Source organism: Corythoichthys intestinalis, chromosome 8 (genome assembly GCF_030265065.1).
Source record: "Corythoichthys intestinalis isolate RoL2023-P3 chromosome 8, ASM3026506v1, whole genome shotgun sequence".
NCBI classification, from domain to species: domain Eukaryota; kingdom Metazoa; phylum Chordata; class Actinopteri; order Syngnathiformes; family Syngnathidae; genus Corythoichthys; species Corythoichthys intestinalis.
The window spans coordinates 54,088,903-54,103,808 of NC_080402.1; the positions used below are offsets into that span (position 1 = coordinate 54,088,903).

At 40.3% G+C, this 14,906-nt stretch overlaps 1 protein-coding gene across 4 annotated transcripts in view; it reads right to left on the bottom strand.

Moving 5' to 3' along the window:
- glra3 (glycine receptor, alpha 3) overlaps positions 1-13,972 on the bottom strand; it is a 136,342-nt gene extending 122,370 nt beyond the window's left edge. For all 4 annotated transcript variants that reach the window (XM_057844066.1, XM_057844065.1, XM_057844063.1 and 1 more), the window contains exon 1: positions 13,623-13,972. In XM_057844066.1, coding sequence (XP_057700049.1) covers positions 13,623-13,687 — 65 coding nt within the window. In that variant the 5' untranslated portion in view covers positions 13,688-13,972. The remainder of the gene's footprint in view (positions 1-13,622) is intronic.
- Between the last annotated feature and the right edge of the window lie 934 nt (positions 13,973-14,906).

Below are 14,906 nucleotides of genomic sequence, written 5' to 3' on the forward strand. Positions count from 1 at the left end.
TTGAAAGCGAAACTCTCAACCGCCACCGCTTCCCCTCTCTGACACGTCAGCCCCGTGGTGCGTTCAGGTAACGTCCGCCACATTAGAACCCGATTCGTTACAGTATTACAGGTATTATTATTATATTATTATTCTGATTTTTATTTATAATGTATTTGTTTTGCTAAGTGTAATTGCCATTTGTAACAGTACCAGTAGTATTTGTTTAGGATTTAGTGTAGGATTTTGGCTTGTGGAACGAATTAATGGATTTATAATATATTCCTATGGGAAAATCTTGCTCGACATACGACCATTTCGACTTACAAACAAGGTCCTGGAACGAATTAACTTCATATGTAGACGTACCACTGTACTTTATAAGCTGTTACAATATGTTAATATATCTTACTGTAAGTTTCGTTTTTCTGACATGTACAAGGGCACACCAAAATGATGACTAACTCATATTTACTAATTTAATCATGAATATATAGCAAAGGTGTTCGAATAGAACCCCCTTGCACATTTTCCAGAAAAAAACAAAAACAAAAAAAAGAAAAAAAGTAAAAAACTGTAAATAGTAAATTGAATGAAGTTCTAGAGCACTTATCTCCATTAGGGATTTGTCCAGTCTTTTATTTATTCAAATCGATGGTAAAGACCTACAAACCTCCACAATTAGTCGCTTATCAGCCATGTTTTTCCATGCGGAAACATCTGAGTGGTTTAAAAAATTTGTCAGGTATGTAATGAGTCTATATAGCTAGGCCTATATATCGTTTGAATATCACCATTGCAATGTGTGCATGCACAGTAGTCCCATCACAGGATGCTCGATTGTATTTTTGTTGTTGTTGAACACGTTAATTTTTGTTTTGCTTCATACAGTACAAGCAAATGTATAGAGATTTGGCCTCCTGGATCCTTTATAGACCCCACTCACATGACGTCACAACCACGCCTCCGCGCCATATTGTCCGTCAGCTCGTCGTGTTTACGCATTACCGCTACGTAAATTCCTCCTATTATGGCGTGTTTTTCTGCTCGTTAACACTAATAATCAAAATGGTGAAGGCGCGTATGGCGGTTGGTTGCAGTAACAGAGAAGATAGACGGAGAGACTTGAAGTTCTACCGTATTCCGAGAGACCCGGAGAGGAGAGCGAGATGGACTGCTGCAATTCGACGAGAAAACTGGGCACCAAACGATCACCACAGACTATGTAGTAGTCATTTTATATCTGGTAAGATGCATTTAATATATATTTAGAGGGTTTTGGGCTGACAACCACAATTAAGATCATTGCGAGGCTTATCGCCGACAACATACAGTTTCAAATTCAGGATGTTTATTTCTTCCGCCATCATTATTTTTTGAATAATATTTAGCTGGTACCAAGTGAAAGAAGCTGGCCTTGTCTACAGATCATCAGTTAAAAAGGGGTGTCCAAATTTTTTGCAAAGGGGGACAGATTTGGTGTGGTAAAAATGTGTGGGGCTACCTTGGCTGATTTATGTAGAACAATATATTTAAAGAAATTTTAGCAAGCCCTTCTGTGTGTCACATTTGCTTTATTATTATTTTTTTAAATTCATAATTTCAACAATCTCGCCTTTGTGGCGTTCTCTTTCGACACTCGGGCTCTTGCGAAATACTGCTGCTGTGGAATTAAACTAGCTTCAAGTTGCTATAATTTCTCGCTGCCTATCTTCCTTGTAATGTTGTACATGTCAGTGTGTCTTGTTTGATAATATCGCGTAACATCGAACTCTTTGAAAACAGCGACTGTCTCTTTGCAAATGAGGCAGACACAGTTGTTGCATATTGTATTGAAGAAATAGTCCAATATCCACCTATCCTTGAAACGTCGGCCATCGCAGTCAACTTTATTTTTTATTGATAGTCGCCACTTTAGAAAATTGAAAGTAAAGGGTCACACAGGGTAATGTTGCTTAGAGTGCTGCTCTTAAAGTTTTTCAAAGTTTCGTGAGAATAGGCTGAGTTTCTGTGGACAAGATAGTTGTAGATATCAGGGTAGCAGATGTCACGCAGAGATGGCGAAGACAGCGGGTCGAAAAATATCGATTTAGGCATCAAATATGGATCTGGCGAATGGATAGACTGAAGCTTTTCCCCATAACGCCTTCTATGCAACGCATCCAATGAGTTTACAGCGTCTGAAAGCACCGGGGCTTCCATGAATTGCACTATAAATTGCACGGCAAATTGAAACCATTGAGAATATGGATAAACAATGACGGACACAACGGTGGCCGGATACAGCGACACGTCATTGTGTGACGTTGGTGAGTGGGGTCTATATGTACACTCTTCATCATTCACTGATTTTTTTTTTCTTCTTCTACCTGTCCTGTTCAGCTCTTTGACACGGAGAATGGAAGTCTAAGTGTCCGGTTGGTCTGAACCGTTTTAATGTTTCACATTGGAGTATGACATACTCCCATTGTTATCATTCAACATACCTCGTTTATTAAGACAAAGCAGCGAACAGGAAGGGGTTATGGGGGAACAGAAGAAAAGGAGAGAGAGACAGAAAAAACACAAACAACAACAAGAAATACATTGAATGCCTACACTAAATATGAATATGTTTGTGCTATCGCCAGCTAGATACATTTCTGGCTGACACCATGGGGGGCCTGTTAACCAGGGAAAGAAGGGGGGGGTATAGAACCCAGTAATCGTGTGAATCCTTTGTGAGTGTAAGCCCGTTGGCAACCCACCCTACGCTGCCCCATCGCCAAACCCAGCACCGAGGCCCCCCACCCGAGAGCGCCCAATCGCATCCAGCCATGAGTGAGTCCCATCAAACATGCGATAGCCATGCAGACGAGCGAAGACGCGGCGCGGGCGCCACCCAGCCAGCCCGGGGAGGGGGGCAGGCGAGGCGGCGGGTCAACGCAGCCCATCCCTCCTCCCCCAGGTCCATCGTCACCCCTCAGGGATCCAGGGTGATCCCCCGGGCCACCTGTGCCCCCATCAACTGGCCTTCAGGAATGGGAAGGTGGGACACACCACCGACCCCCACGACCACCCCCGTCCGCCCACCCGGCCAACAAGCTACAGCCGCAGCCCCCCGACCAGCACGGCTCACCACGGGACCGCCAATGGCCCACCAAGCCCAGGGCAGGGCAGGGCCCCCCATCTGACACACTGGCGTCCAGCCCGCGACCCGTATCAGAGCGCAGGGCAAATACCCAGGCAGAGAGGGGAAGGCGGACACAGAAGAACGTAGAGAAGCCGCTGCGGATGACGCAAGATTGGAGTCCCGACCTCCCCCCACTCCCTCAGCTGGCATCCCAGGCATAGGGGAGGTCACGCCCCGGGAGCCACACCATAGAGAAAAACTGTGGGACCCACCTACCACCCTATTACTGTGGCTGCCAGGTCCCCGACTGGCAGCCATTACCCAGCACCGCCCTTTGCTGGAGATGTGTGTGGTGCGTTAAAAAAGGTGCAGGAATGGCGGGGCCTGCCGTGAGGAGGTAATGATGTCAACCCCCCCCCAGGTCCCATCCATCCCACAACCTTGGTGTGTGATGCATTAAAATCAAGGGGGATGAATGAGTATGTAGGTGTCAGGGTGAAAGATATTTACAGTGCAAAGTGAAGAGTGCGTGAATTAAGAGGCAGGCTCCCGCAGGCGTGGCCCCGTCCGCCAGAACCACCGGTCGCAGGGTGGTGGAAGCGCCAGGGCCCGGATCAACCCATCATTCACCGGTTAATGCCCTTAGCTAAGATTAAACAGTATTATATGAATACAATGTGGTGATGGGTAGTCAAACAGTCTTCCCAAACAGAGCTATTCAAGTCATTTGGTGAAAATTCTTTTAAATTTCCCAAATTTCTATCAAACCACATTTATCCCTAGTCCTAGTTGATACGGGATAGGGCCCCTAGTATAATACTAGGGCTGCACGATATCTATTTTTTAAAAAACTGATACCGATAACTTCCTGCTCCTCAAGACCGATACAAATACGATAACCGATAATATATATATAATTTTTCAATGTATATTCACCTGAGTTTTTGAACACCTGTAGGTCAAAAACACTATCGGTTGATTCAGCATAGATTTGCCTTTGACCGAACCAGAATTTTCATGATGACAAACATTATTATAATGAACAAAACAAAGACAAGAACAGTTTTGACTTCAAATAAAGTGCCCATATTATTTTTTTCAAATAAATATAATTTGAGTCAATCACAATCAATCAGTCAATATCATTGACGATGTGTTCCCCTGAGCAATGAGCACTGATCAAAAACAAACATAAACCCAACAGGTATTGTGCTTTGTCAGCAGATAAAACATTTGGTGCAACAGGAGAGGAGACTTTTGTCATCTTGGTCCATGAAACAACTTTCTTTACCTGGCAATTATAGAACAGCAAGCCTATCAATAACCAAAAGACCGCTCAAGAACTTGTAAAAATACCACTGTAAAATGCAAACATTTGCTAATTGCCATAGTAAGGATTATTACTCAATGAAGGAAAACTACGGCCTCTAGAACAGTAAAAAAAACTTTTCATACTGGCAAAACAGGAGTGGAACCAAACGCACACATCCCAATATGACACCGTGCCAAAAATATTATTAATAGGCCCGATAACATATTGTTATCGGATTTATTGGGATGACGTCATAATTCCTATTATCGGACCGATAATTATCGGGCACCTCTATATAATACTGACAAAAATAATATGACTCAACTATTAATTTATAACCACAAATATATTATTTACAATGCAGTTTTAGCAGAGTATTTCAGATCAGTTTTTAGTACGAATAACTGTCATGTTCTTTTTACCCAAAAAAAAAAAGCCAAAATTATCATTAAAAATTCGCATTTTGATGTAAACAACATGTACCCCCCCAACCCCGCAGCCATAACACTACTCTCCCACCACAATGCTACTGTATTTGACAGCAGTGAACTTCACTACACATGGCCATCATCACTTTACATTGATTTACCTTCAGTAGAAGACAATCTCAGTTGGTGGCACAAAAAATGCCCTCCAGAATAAAGCAAATAACCCAGAAGGCACTGTTGTTTTGCGCCTTTATTATTTGTTTACAGGTTACACGAAGAGCAAAACAATCTCAATGACAAAGATTTTAATATGTATTTTACAAATGAAATTCCTCAATGAATCATTTTTGTTTCTTATGAACGGTTTTCAAAGGCTTTATTGATGGATTTTCTCAAGTTAAAGGGCCATGCAGAAATTAATCAAATTAATTGCATGTTACCGTAATTTCTTGAATATAACACGCACTTTTTTCCCCCCAAAATCAACTTGTAAATTCATGGTGCGCATTATACACGGGTACAGGGATGGAGAGAGAAATATACTGTATATATCAGGGGTCATGAATTAAAAATCCTCTGGGTCCGAAATTAAAAAATTACAACAATCTCGGGTCCGGAAATATTTTTAATGCTTCTTTTTTTCCCAAAAATACAAATGTATCTTTACGTGGCCATGCTGATAATTATAACATTCAAAAATGTGAAAAAAATATAAAAGGTGCATAAAACTTAAAAAAGTGCTTTAATTGAATCATTAAATAGCAACATAAGAGCATGTTCAAGACTTTTTTTTTTAAATTGTGGATGCTGACAGGGGGATTTGCTTTATTTTTTGACAGACCTCTTCTTTTTGCTTTCCATGAAGCAAAGTTTCAGCAACTGCACTTATACAATCTTTGACAATCGGTGCGTCACTGAAAGACTTTTTGTTTTCACCCAATATCCACGCTATTCTGAGGGAGCATTCATTTGCGCGTTGCTGTGCAATGAATGAATGACCCATGAGCCTTGAGGTGCGTTCATATTGAGCCCTTATACCCGCTATTTTTTGAGAACGGATGGCAGAGTTCATAGGGAAACTTTTTTCGAAAAAGCTGCGTGCTTCGTCTCATAGTGCCTTTTCGAATTGCTGCTTTTTACAAGCGCTACCATCTCTGAACAGATGAGCCATAGCGGTCTTGTGCTGCCGCCAGTTAAAATGAACAAAAATGTGTTGGTCCACTCCTCCTTAAACAATCTGTTTTCTGCATCAATCTTGCGTAGTTTTAAGCACGCCATTTGCCGTACCTTTTCGCCTCATCCTCCAACTTCATTCGGCTCAGTTTTCGGCTGTCACTCCGCGGAGTCTGGAAAGTGAGTGTGAGACATGCTGTTCTAAAAATAACTTTCAAATGCTTCACTCCCATTGGCTGGCTCATGCGCGTAACCGCTAAGGTTTTTGTTTGTTGCTCACCTCTGCTCTGCAAACCCGCAGACAAAAATGATTTTGTTGTTGCAACGTGTATTAGTTGCGACAGCTTGAGATTCGGTCCAGACGGCTTGGGGGTCCGGAACCGGACCAAGGTCCGCGGTTCCGTGACCTCTAGTATATATTATACATATATAAAGACCGATTTTTTTTATTGACACGGCGATGTTGTGTTGAAGAAAACGTATGCGCCGATCCATTGCCGACCATTACGGTACATGACGTCACCATTTTGTTTCGGTAATACTTCACTCTGATTGGTTGAATGATTTCGTCTGTGTTAAATTCTGTTTTTTTCACTCTTCATAAAGCACAGAATTTAGTTTCTTGAACTCATTTGAGTCAACGTTTATTGCAACTCTACAACTCGGACCATAACAAACGTAACACAACACACACTTCCTGTGTCCGTCAACTATATCTGTCCCTCGGGAAACTCAAACCCAAATAACAATATTTCCTCTTATATTTTATTTTACCGTATCAATCCATGGAAGAAACATTTATTCATCATGATGAAACGAGCAAGTTATACAGCAGCCTTTAAAAGAAAAGTCACATCTGTTTTGTTCTCTCCTGGATTCTGGTAAGTTGGAGAAGTTGTCAGATCATATTATTACCGTGCATATTGTCAGTTTACGGTAATGTTTTGAACTACCAATGTGCTATGCTTGTGCTGTGTTTCACCAGTCAGTAAAATGGCATTTCTGTATCTGTACATGAGCTCTGTTTCCTTGAATTCTTACATTTATTGGTGCTACAATTAGGGTGCGGGTTATACACGGGTACAATAATTTTCCCTAGATTTTACAAGTAAATTTGGGGAGCGCGTTATACACCGGTGCGCCTTATGTTCGGGAAATTACGGTATTTCGAAAACCGACCGGATCCACCGTATTTTTACACGAGTGACTTCTGGTCTGCCTGTTCTTACCAAGTAGAATTGACGCAGGAGGGGTCGCGTATTGGTGTGCACATACTGCTTGACTTTCACTTCGTTGACGCGGCGGCAACGTTGACGCGTCGTAGACGTGCCTGGTGTATTACCGGCATCATACTAGTGTTTATACCGATATGACATGAAAATGATGTCATCGGTATCAGGGAGTAGTCAGGAATAAATGTGCCAATACTGTGCAGTATGTACTTTTTGAGATCTAGTATCCAATTGCTTGTCACTCTGCCTAAGATGGCCGCCAGTTATGTAAGCCAACGTTTGAAAAAAGAAAAAAGGAGCACTTTTCACCCAAGATGAAGATGTCCATTCTGTAGCATCCAATCATCCTTTTCCTGAAAATTTCAATGAGTTTATCACTAGTAGATGTCCAATTCCACTTGATACGGGAGGGTGCCCTCCCACTTCAAATGGATTGGACCTCTAGCGCCATCAGTGGCTGCCAGAGATGGGTAGTAACACATTTAATTTACTTTTTAAAAATTTTATTTACTTGTATTTTCATTTTAAAAAAAATTCATTTGCTTGGGTAACTTTTTGAGAAAAATGTACTTCTAAGAGTAGTTTTACCGCCATACTTTTTACTTTTATATGAGCAGTTTTGTGAACAAGAAACGCTACTCTTACCACTACTTTGGGCTGCACTAGTTGTTACAGTTGTCCTCTTTATTCTACATATTAGATTTTACTTTATTTTTTTTTTGCCAGAGACGCCAATAATGGCTCAACCACTTTCACCAATGAGGCGTTGCAACAATAATCACATGACTCAATTATACTAACCTTTCTTGCAATCAAGCTTGCCGTTCTATGATCACGCACGCCTGTTCAATCATGTGGCATCTTTTAAGCATCGTAAAAAATTAAGTATTTGACACAGCCGTCAACATAACTCGAAAGCGCAGATTTTAATCTCTCTCAGTTTTAATTTGGCACCTATTGACCACGGAAACCCGGAGCCAAGATCCTTTTAGTTTCATAACCTGGAAATATGTTTTCTCCACTACAGAGCACTCATGCTCTTTTAGATGAATAATGCTTGATTTCTGTAGATTTTTCTCTCTTGCCGTAATTTAATGTTTTGTTTTTGTTTATTTCTTTGGCTTAATGTGGTTATGTAACACGTTATAGTACAGTATAATAATAACAGTTCATATAGATGACGTTGTACTGAGAAAAAAAATACCATTGTTTAAAAAATTTTTTTTTTAAATCAAACATCTTAAGCAGTTACAACGTTGGTCATTACATGAGTACTCTTTTCACCTAATACTTTTTACCTGTCCTTGAGTGCAGTTTTTGGATGACTACTTTACTTTTACTTGAGTAATATTATTTTAAAGTAACGCTACTCTTCCTTGAGTAAAATTTGAGTAAAAGGTGGCAGCCAATGAGTTTAAAATGACATTTGTGCTTCCTCTGGCCAAGATGCTCCCACCTCACCAATCCATTTGAAGCTGGATGGTGGCCACCCCACTTCCATGGCAACAAGTGGGTTCAACAGTATCTTATAGAGGCTTGCGAAATTTCCGATTCTTCGATTATTCGCGATTCGGCCGTGGACGATTCGAGAACGATTCACAAACATCCAAATTCGGATTATTGAATTATACCAAGCAAAGAGGAACTAAAACACAGTCAGCGCGGTCTTCGGGATGCAATAAGGAACAGACCGAGAGTAAATATCAAGTTCATCTCAGGCCGCGAGATAAAAAAAAACTATAATACCTGACTACGGCCGACAGTCGCTACAAAAAACCCCTACAAACATACGGCCACAATATTGCCACGGTAGATTTCTGAGATTTTTAAGTACATCTTTTCATGGGACAAAATGACACTTTGACAGCTTATATCATAGAATGCAGCTTATATAATAGAGTTAATTTATTTTCCCCTCAAAATAACTCAATATATAGCCATTAATATCTAAACACCTGGCAACAAAAGTGAGTACACCCCTTAGAAACTACGTACATCCCTAAATGTCCAAATTGAGTACTGCTTGTCATTTTCCCTCCAAAATGTCATGTGACTCGTTACAGGAGTGCTGTTAGCATTGCTCCAGAGATTGAATAGGTGGGGGGTCAGCCTGTTAGTGCTCAGACCATACGCCGCAGTCTACATCAAATTGGTGTGCATGGCTGTCATAACCAGGAGGAAGCCTTATCTGAAGACGGTACACAAGAAAACCCGCAAACAGTTTGCTGAAGGCATGTCAACAAATAACATGGATTACTGGAACCATGTCCTATGGTCTGAGGAGACGGGCGGGCTTTCTTGTGTGTGTGTGTGGGGTGGGGGAGCACTGGTTTACAGTCAAGTGAGTATGCAGTAATTTAGTATTAAAATAATTTAACTGTCCGTTCAATTGGGTGAAATACTGACATGTGATCAGCATGTATAGTTAGCTCTAATCGGTTCAAATGCACATGTTTCTGGGACAACAAAAAGGGAAAAGAGAGACAAGTTTGTTGAATTAATGCAATAAAAAAAAAAGACATCAGAAATAATGAACAGAAAATTCAGATTCCTTAAAAAAAAGTTTAAAGCATTATGTGGTCGTTAAACATAATATAACAAAAACAATGTAAACAATTTTAAAAAATAATTTGTATATATAGGTTCTTTAATTTGTGTCATAAAAGATACATTAAGCATTACATGCAGTTCTCGTGGTAAAACAAATATAACGAAAGTGAGATGAAACACAATAAGGTTTTAAGCAAAATTTACTATTTATTACTGAAATGAAATGCTCGTCTCAAATGTGATACATTTGGCAATATAGTTAAAGTGCCTGTGACACGAAAAAGCATGATTATTTCATAATACACGCGGTATTTTATGCCCCTGAATGATATGGGCCGCTTGGATGTGTGTGGAAGCGATCGCTATTTTTATTTAGTTTTTTGAATCCCGCGCCATGAAAATGAGTGACTTCCGGCTTCGGTCTTGCATTGAGGAGGAGGGCGCTGTGACGTGTATGGTAGAAGACGTCCTCTTCACGCTACAGTGTACTGTTGTGTATGAAGACGAAGGATTCAGCTGATTTTGCGGATTAATACGTTTATTTTTCGCATCACGCCAGCCAAACGGCTGCAGAAAAATCATTCTGTATGAGGGAGAGGCGTATGCGCCTTTTTGGAGTTTCAAAAGGTTCCCATTCACCGTGGATATTTACTGTGGGACCATTGGACTTACGAGGAAGTGAGTAAACATCTTGTTTTGTATTATGTCAAATACGAATACAGTGATTACAAAGTAAACACTACAAACTTCCTTTAAATGAAGGACTACTTACGTTTGATCATTGATAGGCATGTAAAAAGCTCTCCTAATGCTCATTAGCAGCAGCACATTAGCTGCACAACAACTCCAGCCACCCTCCTCCAGGGAACGAACTGTAAATTGTTCTCCGCCGGGCGGTTTGCCGATCCGCGAAGACAATCGACAACCGGGTCGTCATGTCAAATAATCCAGGATAGTTATGTGTGATTTTCCGCTTCGAAGACTTTGAAACATCACTCGGTTCGGGTAAGCATGTCGGCTAGCTGTCACACCTTCTGGTTTGTTTACATTCTCCGAAGCCGGGGAAGGGAAATGACATATGTCCGATTTAGGTGTCATAAAATATCGTTCGGGAGGTGCAACAGTAAAGGTGAAGTCGACAGTTTTGACCATTATGGAGTAATTTTGCCATGTCGTCCTGAATGAATGCATTTTTATTATTTCATATTCCATTCAGCACAAGACTGTTATTTGTCATGACCATGCCATTTATTTAGCAATTGGGGAAAATACTTGGATAAAAAGAATATCCTGTAAAAATATTGAAGTAAAGAGACAGAAACAATGACATTTTGCCGCTCTCTTCGTCGCGTTTTCCTCGTTGTGAATAGTTCCCCCTCGACGGGCTTACTGGTCCTTCTCAAGCCATTTATATAGCTATAGACCCTACTCACCTACGTCACAAAATGGGCGTGTCGCTGTTTCCGGCCTCCATATTGTACCTCTTTTTCAGACCTATTCTCATTGTTTTCAATTAGTCGAGCAAGTTATAGAGCAATTCATGGAAGCCCCGGTGTTATCTGATGCTGTAAACTCATTGGATCCGTTGCATAAAAGGCGTTACGTGGAAAAGCTTCAGTTTATCCATTCGCCAGATCCGTATTTGATGCCTAAATCGATGTTTTTCGACCCGCCGGCTTCGCCTGACATCTGATATCCTGATATTTACAATTATCTTGTCCACACAAAATCAGCCTATTCTCACGAAAGTTTGAAAAACTTTAAGAGCTTGGAGGCTTATAAATGCTACGTTGCTGGTTGGGTGAAACAGGTCCTCGTACACGAAAATTCGGCAGGAATCTTGTGCTCGGAAGGTGAGTTACGAAATTTTCAATTCAAAATCTTTTGTTCTTGCTAACATCCACTGTCAAGTCTAATGTATTTCATATCATTTGTCAATGGAGCTAGGGCTTTTAATGTTTATATGGTTTAGCGATAGCACTCTCACTATATACATATATAATACGTAATAAATATGAAGTGCGATAGCACTACTCCAGATTGTCCCTAGTTGAATTTATTTTTTGGCTTTTGACCTCAATAGTGAAATTGTAAATTAATTGTATGACAACTGTCTGATTATCCCCTTATAATTATATATTTTCAGGTAGTTCATTCACAACGTCTGAGTGTATGTTGTCGGCGATTAGCCTAGCAATGATCTTAATTGTGGTTGTCAGCTCAAAACCCTCTAAATATATATTAAATGCATCTTACCAGATATAAAATGACTACTACGTAATCTGTGGTAGTCGTTTGGAGCCCAGTTTTCTCGTCGAATTGCAGCAGTCAATCTCGGTCTCCTCTTCGGGTCTCTCGGAATACGGTAAAAATTCAAGTCTCTCCGTCTATCTTCTCTGTTTTTGCAACCGACCGCCACACACGACTTCACCATTATGATTATTAATGTTAACGAGCAGAAAAACACGCCATAATAGGAGGAATTTACGAAGCGCTAATGCATTAACATGACTAGTATCCGGACAACATGGCGCGGGGGCGTGGCTGTGACGTCACGTGAGTAGGGTCTATTGGGGAAAATACTTGAATAAAAAGAATATCCTGTAAAAATATTGAAGTAAAGAGACAGAAACAATGACATTTTGCCGCTCTCTTCGTCGCGTTTTCCTCGTTGTGAATAGTTCCCCCTCGACGGGCTGACTGGTCCTTCTCAAGCCATTTATATAGCTATTAGGGAAAAATACTTGGATAAAAAGAATATCCTGTAAAAATATTGGAGTAGAGAGACTGAAACAATGACATTTTGCGACTCTCTTCGTCGCGTTTTCCTCGTTCTGAATAATTCCCCCTCAATGGGCTGAATAGTAAAACCGATGAGCCCAGTCTACCGCTGACGTCATCCACCTGTTGGGGACGCTAAAGCCCTATAATGGTAGGCGTGGCTAACCGGCAGATTAAAAGACTAACTTCTCGTCATCTATGCTTTGCTAAATTGTTGTATATAGTCGAATCGTCTCAAAATATGATTCTAATTCACATAATAATGCCATTTAAGACTTTTTTTCTAGTGTCATATGCTCTTTAATGTGCAATTTGGACTTATATTTGTTCATTTACGTTGTTCATAAGCGTCTTTGTGTGGCTTGAAAAATGCTCTAGAAATAAAATGTATTATTATTATTATTATTTACATAGGTTAGTCTACATTTTTTTTTCATACCTTATAATAAAAAGAAATTAGTCAATGTTTGCACTATCTTCGAAATATATTCCATTTCACTGTGCTTAATGTAATATATACTTATTTTTTTATACTTATTTTAATTTTTTGTTAATGTATGTTACCTTAAAAAAAAAAAAGTCGATGTTTACATTATCTTCCATTTTAATGTACTGTAGTAGTTAAAATTGAGGTTTTGCATTTAGACGTGAGGAAATGAAGGAAAAAAAATAGGAGATGGAGGTATGGGTTACTGTATGGTGTTTTTGTTAACTGTTATCTTGCACATCATTGAAAAATTACAATTTTGAAAATCAGTTTGTCATGTATGCCTTGTTACAGTGCAAGGCAGTAGCCTAATGCATGTGTAAAACCTGTTGTGTTTTAAGGTATAACTGGCAAAAGCATTTGTCTTTGCATTTCTGTAGTTTTGGGAGATTACCCTCCACCCCCCAGCCCAACCCCCAAATAAAAATAATAAATAAAAATTAAAAAAACATTCTGGCTCCGTGCGACGTTTATGTCAGGGAGTTCTGGCAAGAAATTCCAGCCACTTTCACCCCTGGAAGTGGCACGAAATAACGAGAACAAGTTGCCAAATGTTGTGCCCTCTTACCTGAGAAGCATCGATAGTCTCCAGACGAGTAAGAAGACTCCAAGAGAGTAGTTCTTCCTCCTCATCTCTCACGGACGTTCGGGCGGACTCGTCCTGTCTCTTCGCGGTTTCTGGAGCGTTCAGCACCGCAAACGGAGCTCGTGCTCCTGCTGTAATGTAAACAGCGTTTAAAAAAAAAAAAAAAAAAAACACTAAACGGGCCGGAGACTCCCAAAACACATGATTCTGTTATTTCACATCAATGAATGACACAACATAGAAGTTGTGCATGATGCTGAAATACATCGGTTGAGAAAGGGAAACATTGGAAAAGGTCCGCGCCAGCTGTTCAAGCTCAGCTCTGAGTCTGGGCTCGTGTAGTGCCCTAGTGGAGCAAAGGGGCAGAGAAAACCACCCACCTCATCTGTTGAGTGACAGTAGGCGAAACCAATCGTATTGTGTCGTTTCCCCTAAACTGAGTAGCATCTGAAATTAGAAACCCAGCGAGTTGGAGCTAATTCAACACACACCGATGCATCGTCTTCTCAGCAGGCGTCCCTATAGCTCTCCACCCGACTGCCCTGACATCTTCCTCCTGTTCTTTCCATTTGTTTCTTCCTCCATCTGGCTCAAACACACTTTCTCATTCTGCTCTGATGGGCTGGAGTACATTGAGACGCATGTGGTTGATATTCCCTGTCGTAAAGTAACTGAAGTTTATGCAAGTTTGCCATATGTGACCAACGCCAACGTTGGGCGAGAGAAGGCCATTGACATGGCAGTTGGAGCCACAGTTTGTTTTTCTGAACTCACTTTTAAGAGAATCGTAAAGTTAAAAACACCACAAACATTTCTTACAATTAAGGGAAACAGTCTGATGAAGCTCAGGAAATATCTTGACACTGATAGAAATCTGTTTAGTTTTTTTCCTCAAGGTTTTGTTAACATATGTGTGTGTATTCAGTGCTGAATATATTCTATTCAAATTTAAAGAATTGCTGTCCTGATAAAATTCTTATTTTTCTGATTGAGAAAATCACAAAAGGGCGGGGGCGTCACTAGACCTAATACAATACTGGGGCACATCGGGCCGAGCAAGCAATTTATTTGCTCGCAATTATTTGCAATACACACTGTATATATGATATATTTTCTCTCTCTCTCTCAATTGTTCTTTGTTTGGATCGATTATTTATCGTCTAAAATATCGGGGAAAATTCGACGGTAACAAAATAAATACATTTAAGTGATAGGGTAACACTTTATAATAACTATCCGTTTTACTAGTTAATAGATCATTAGTAA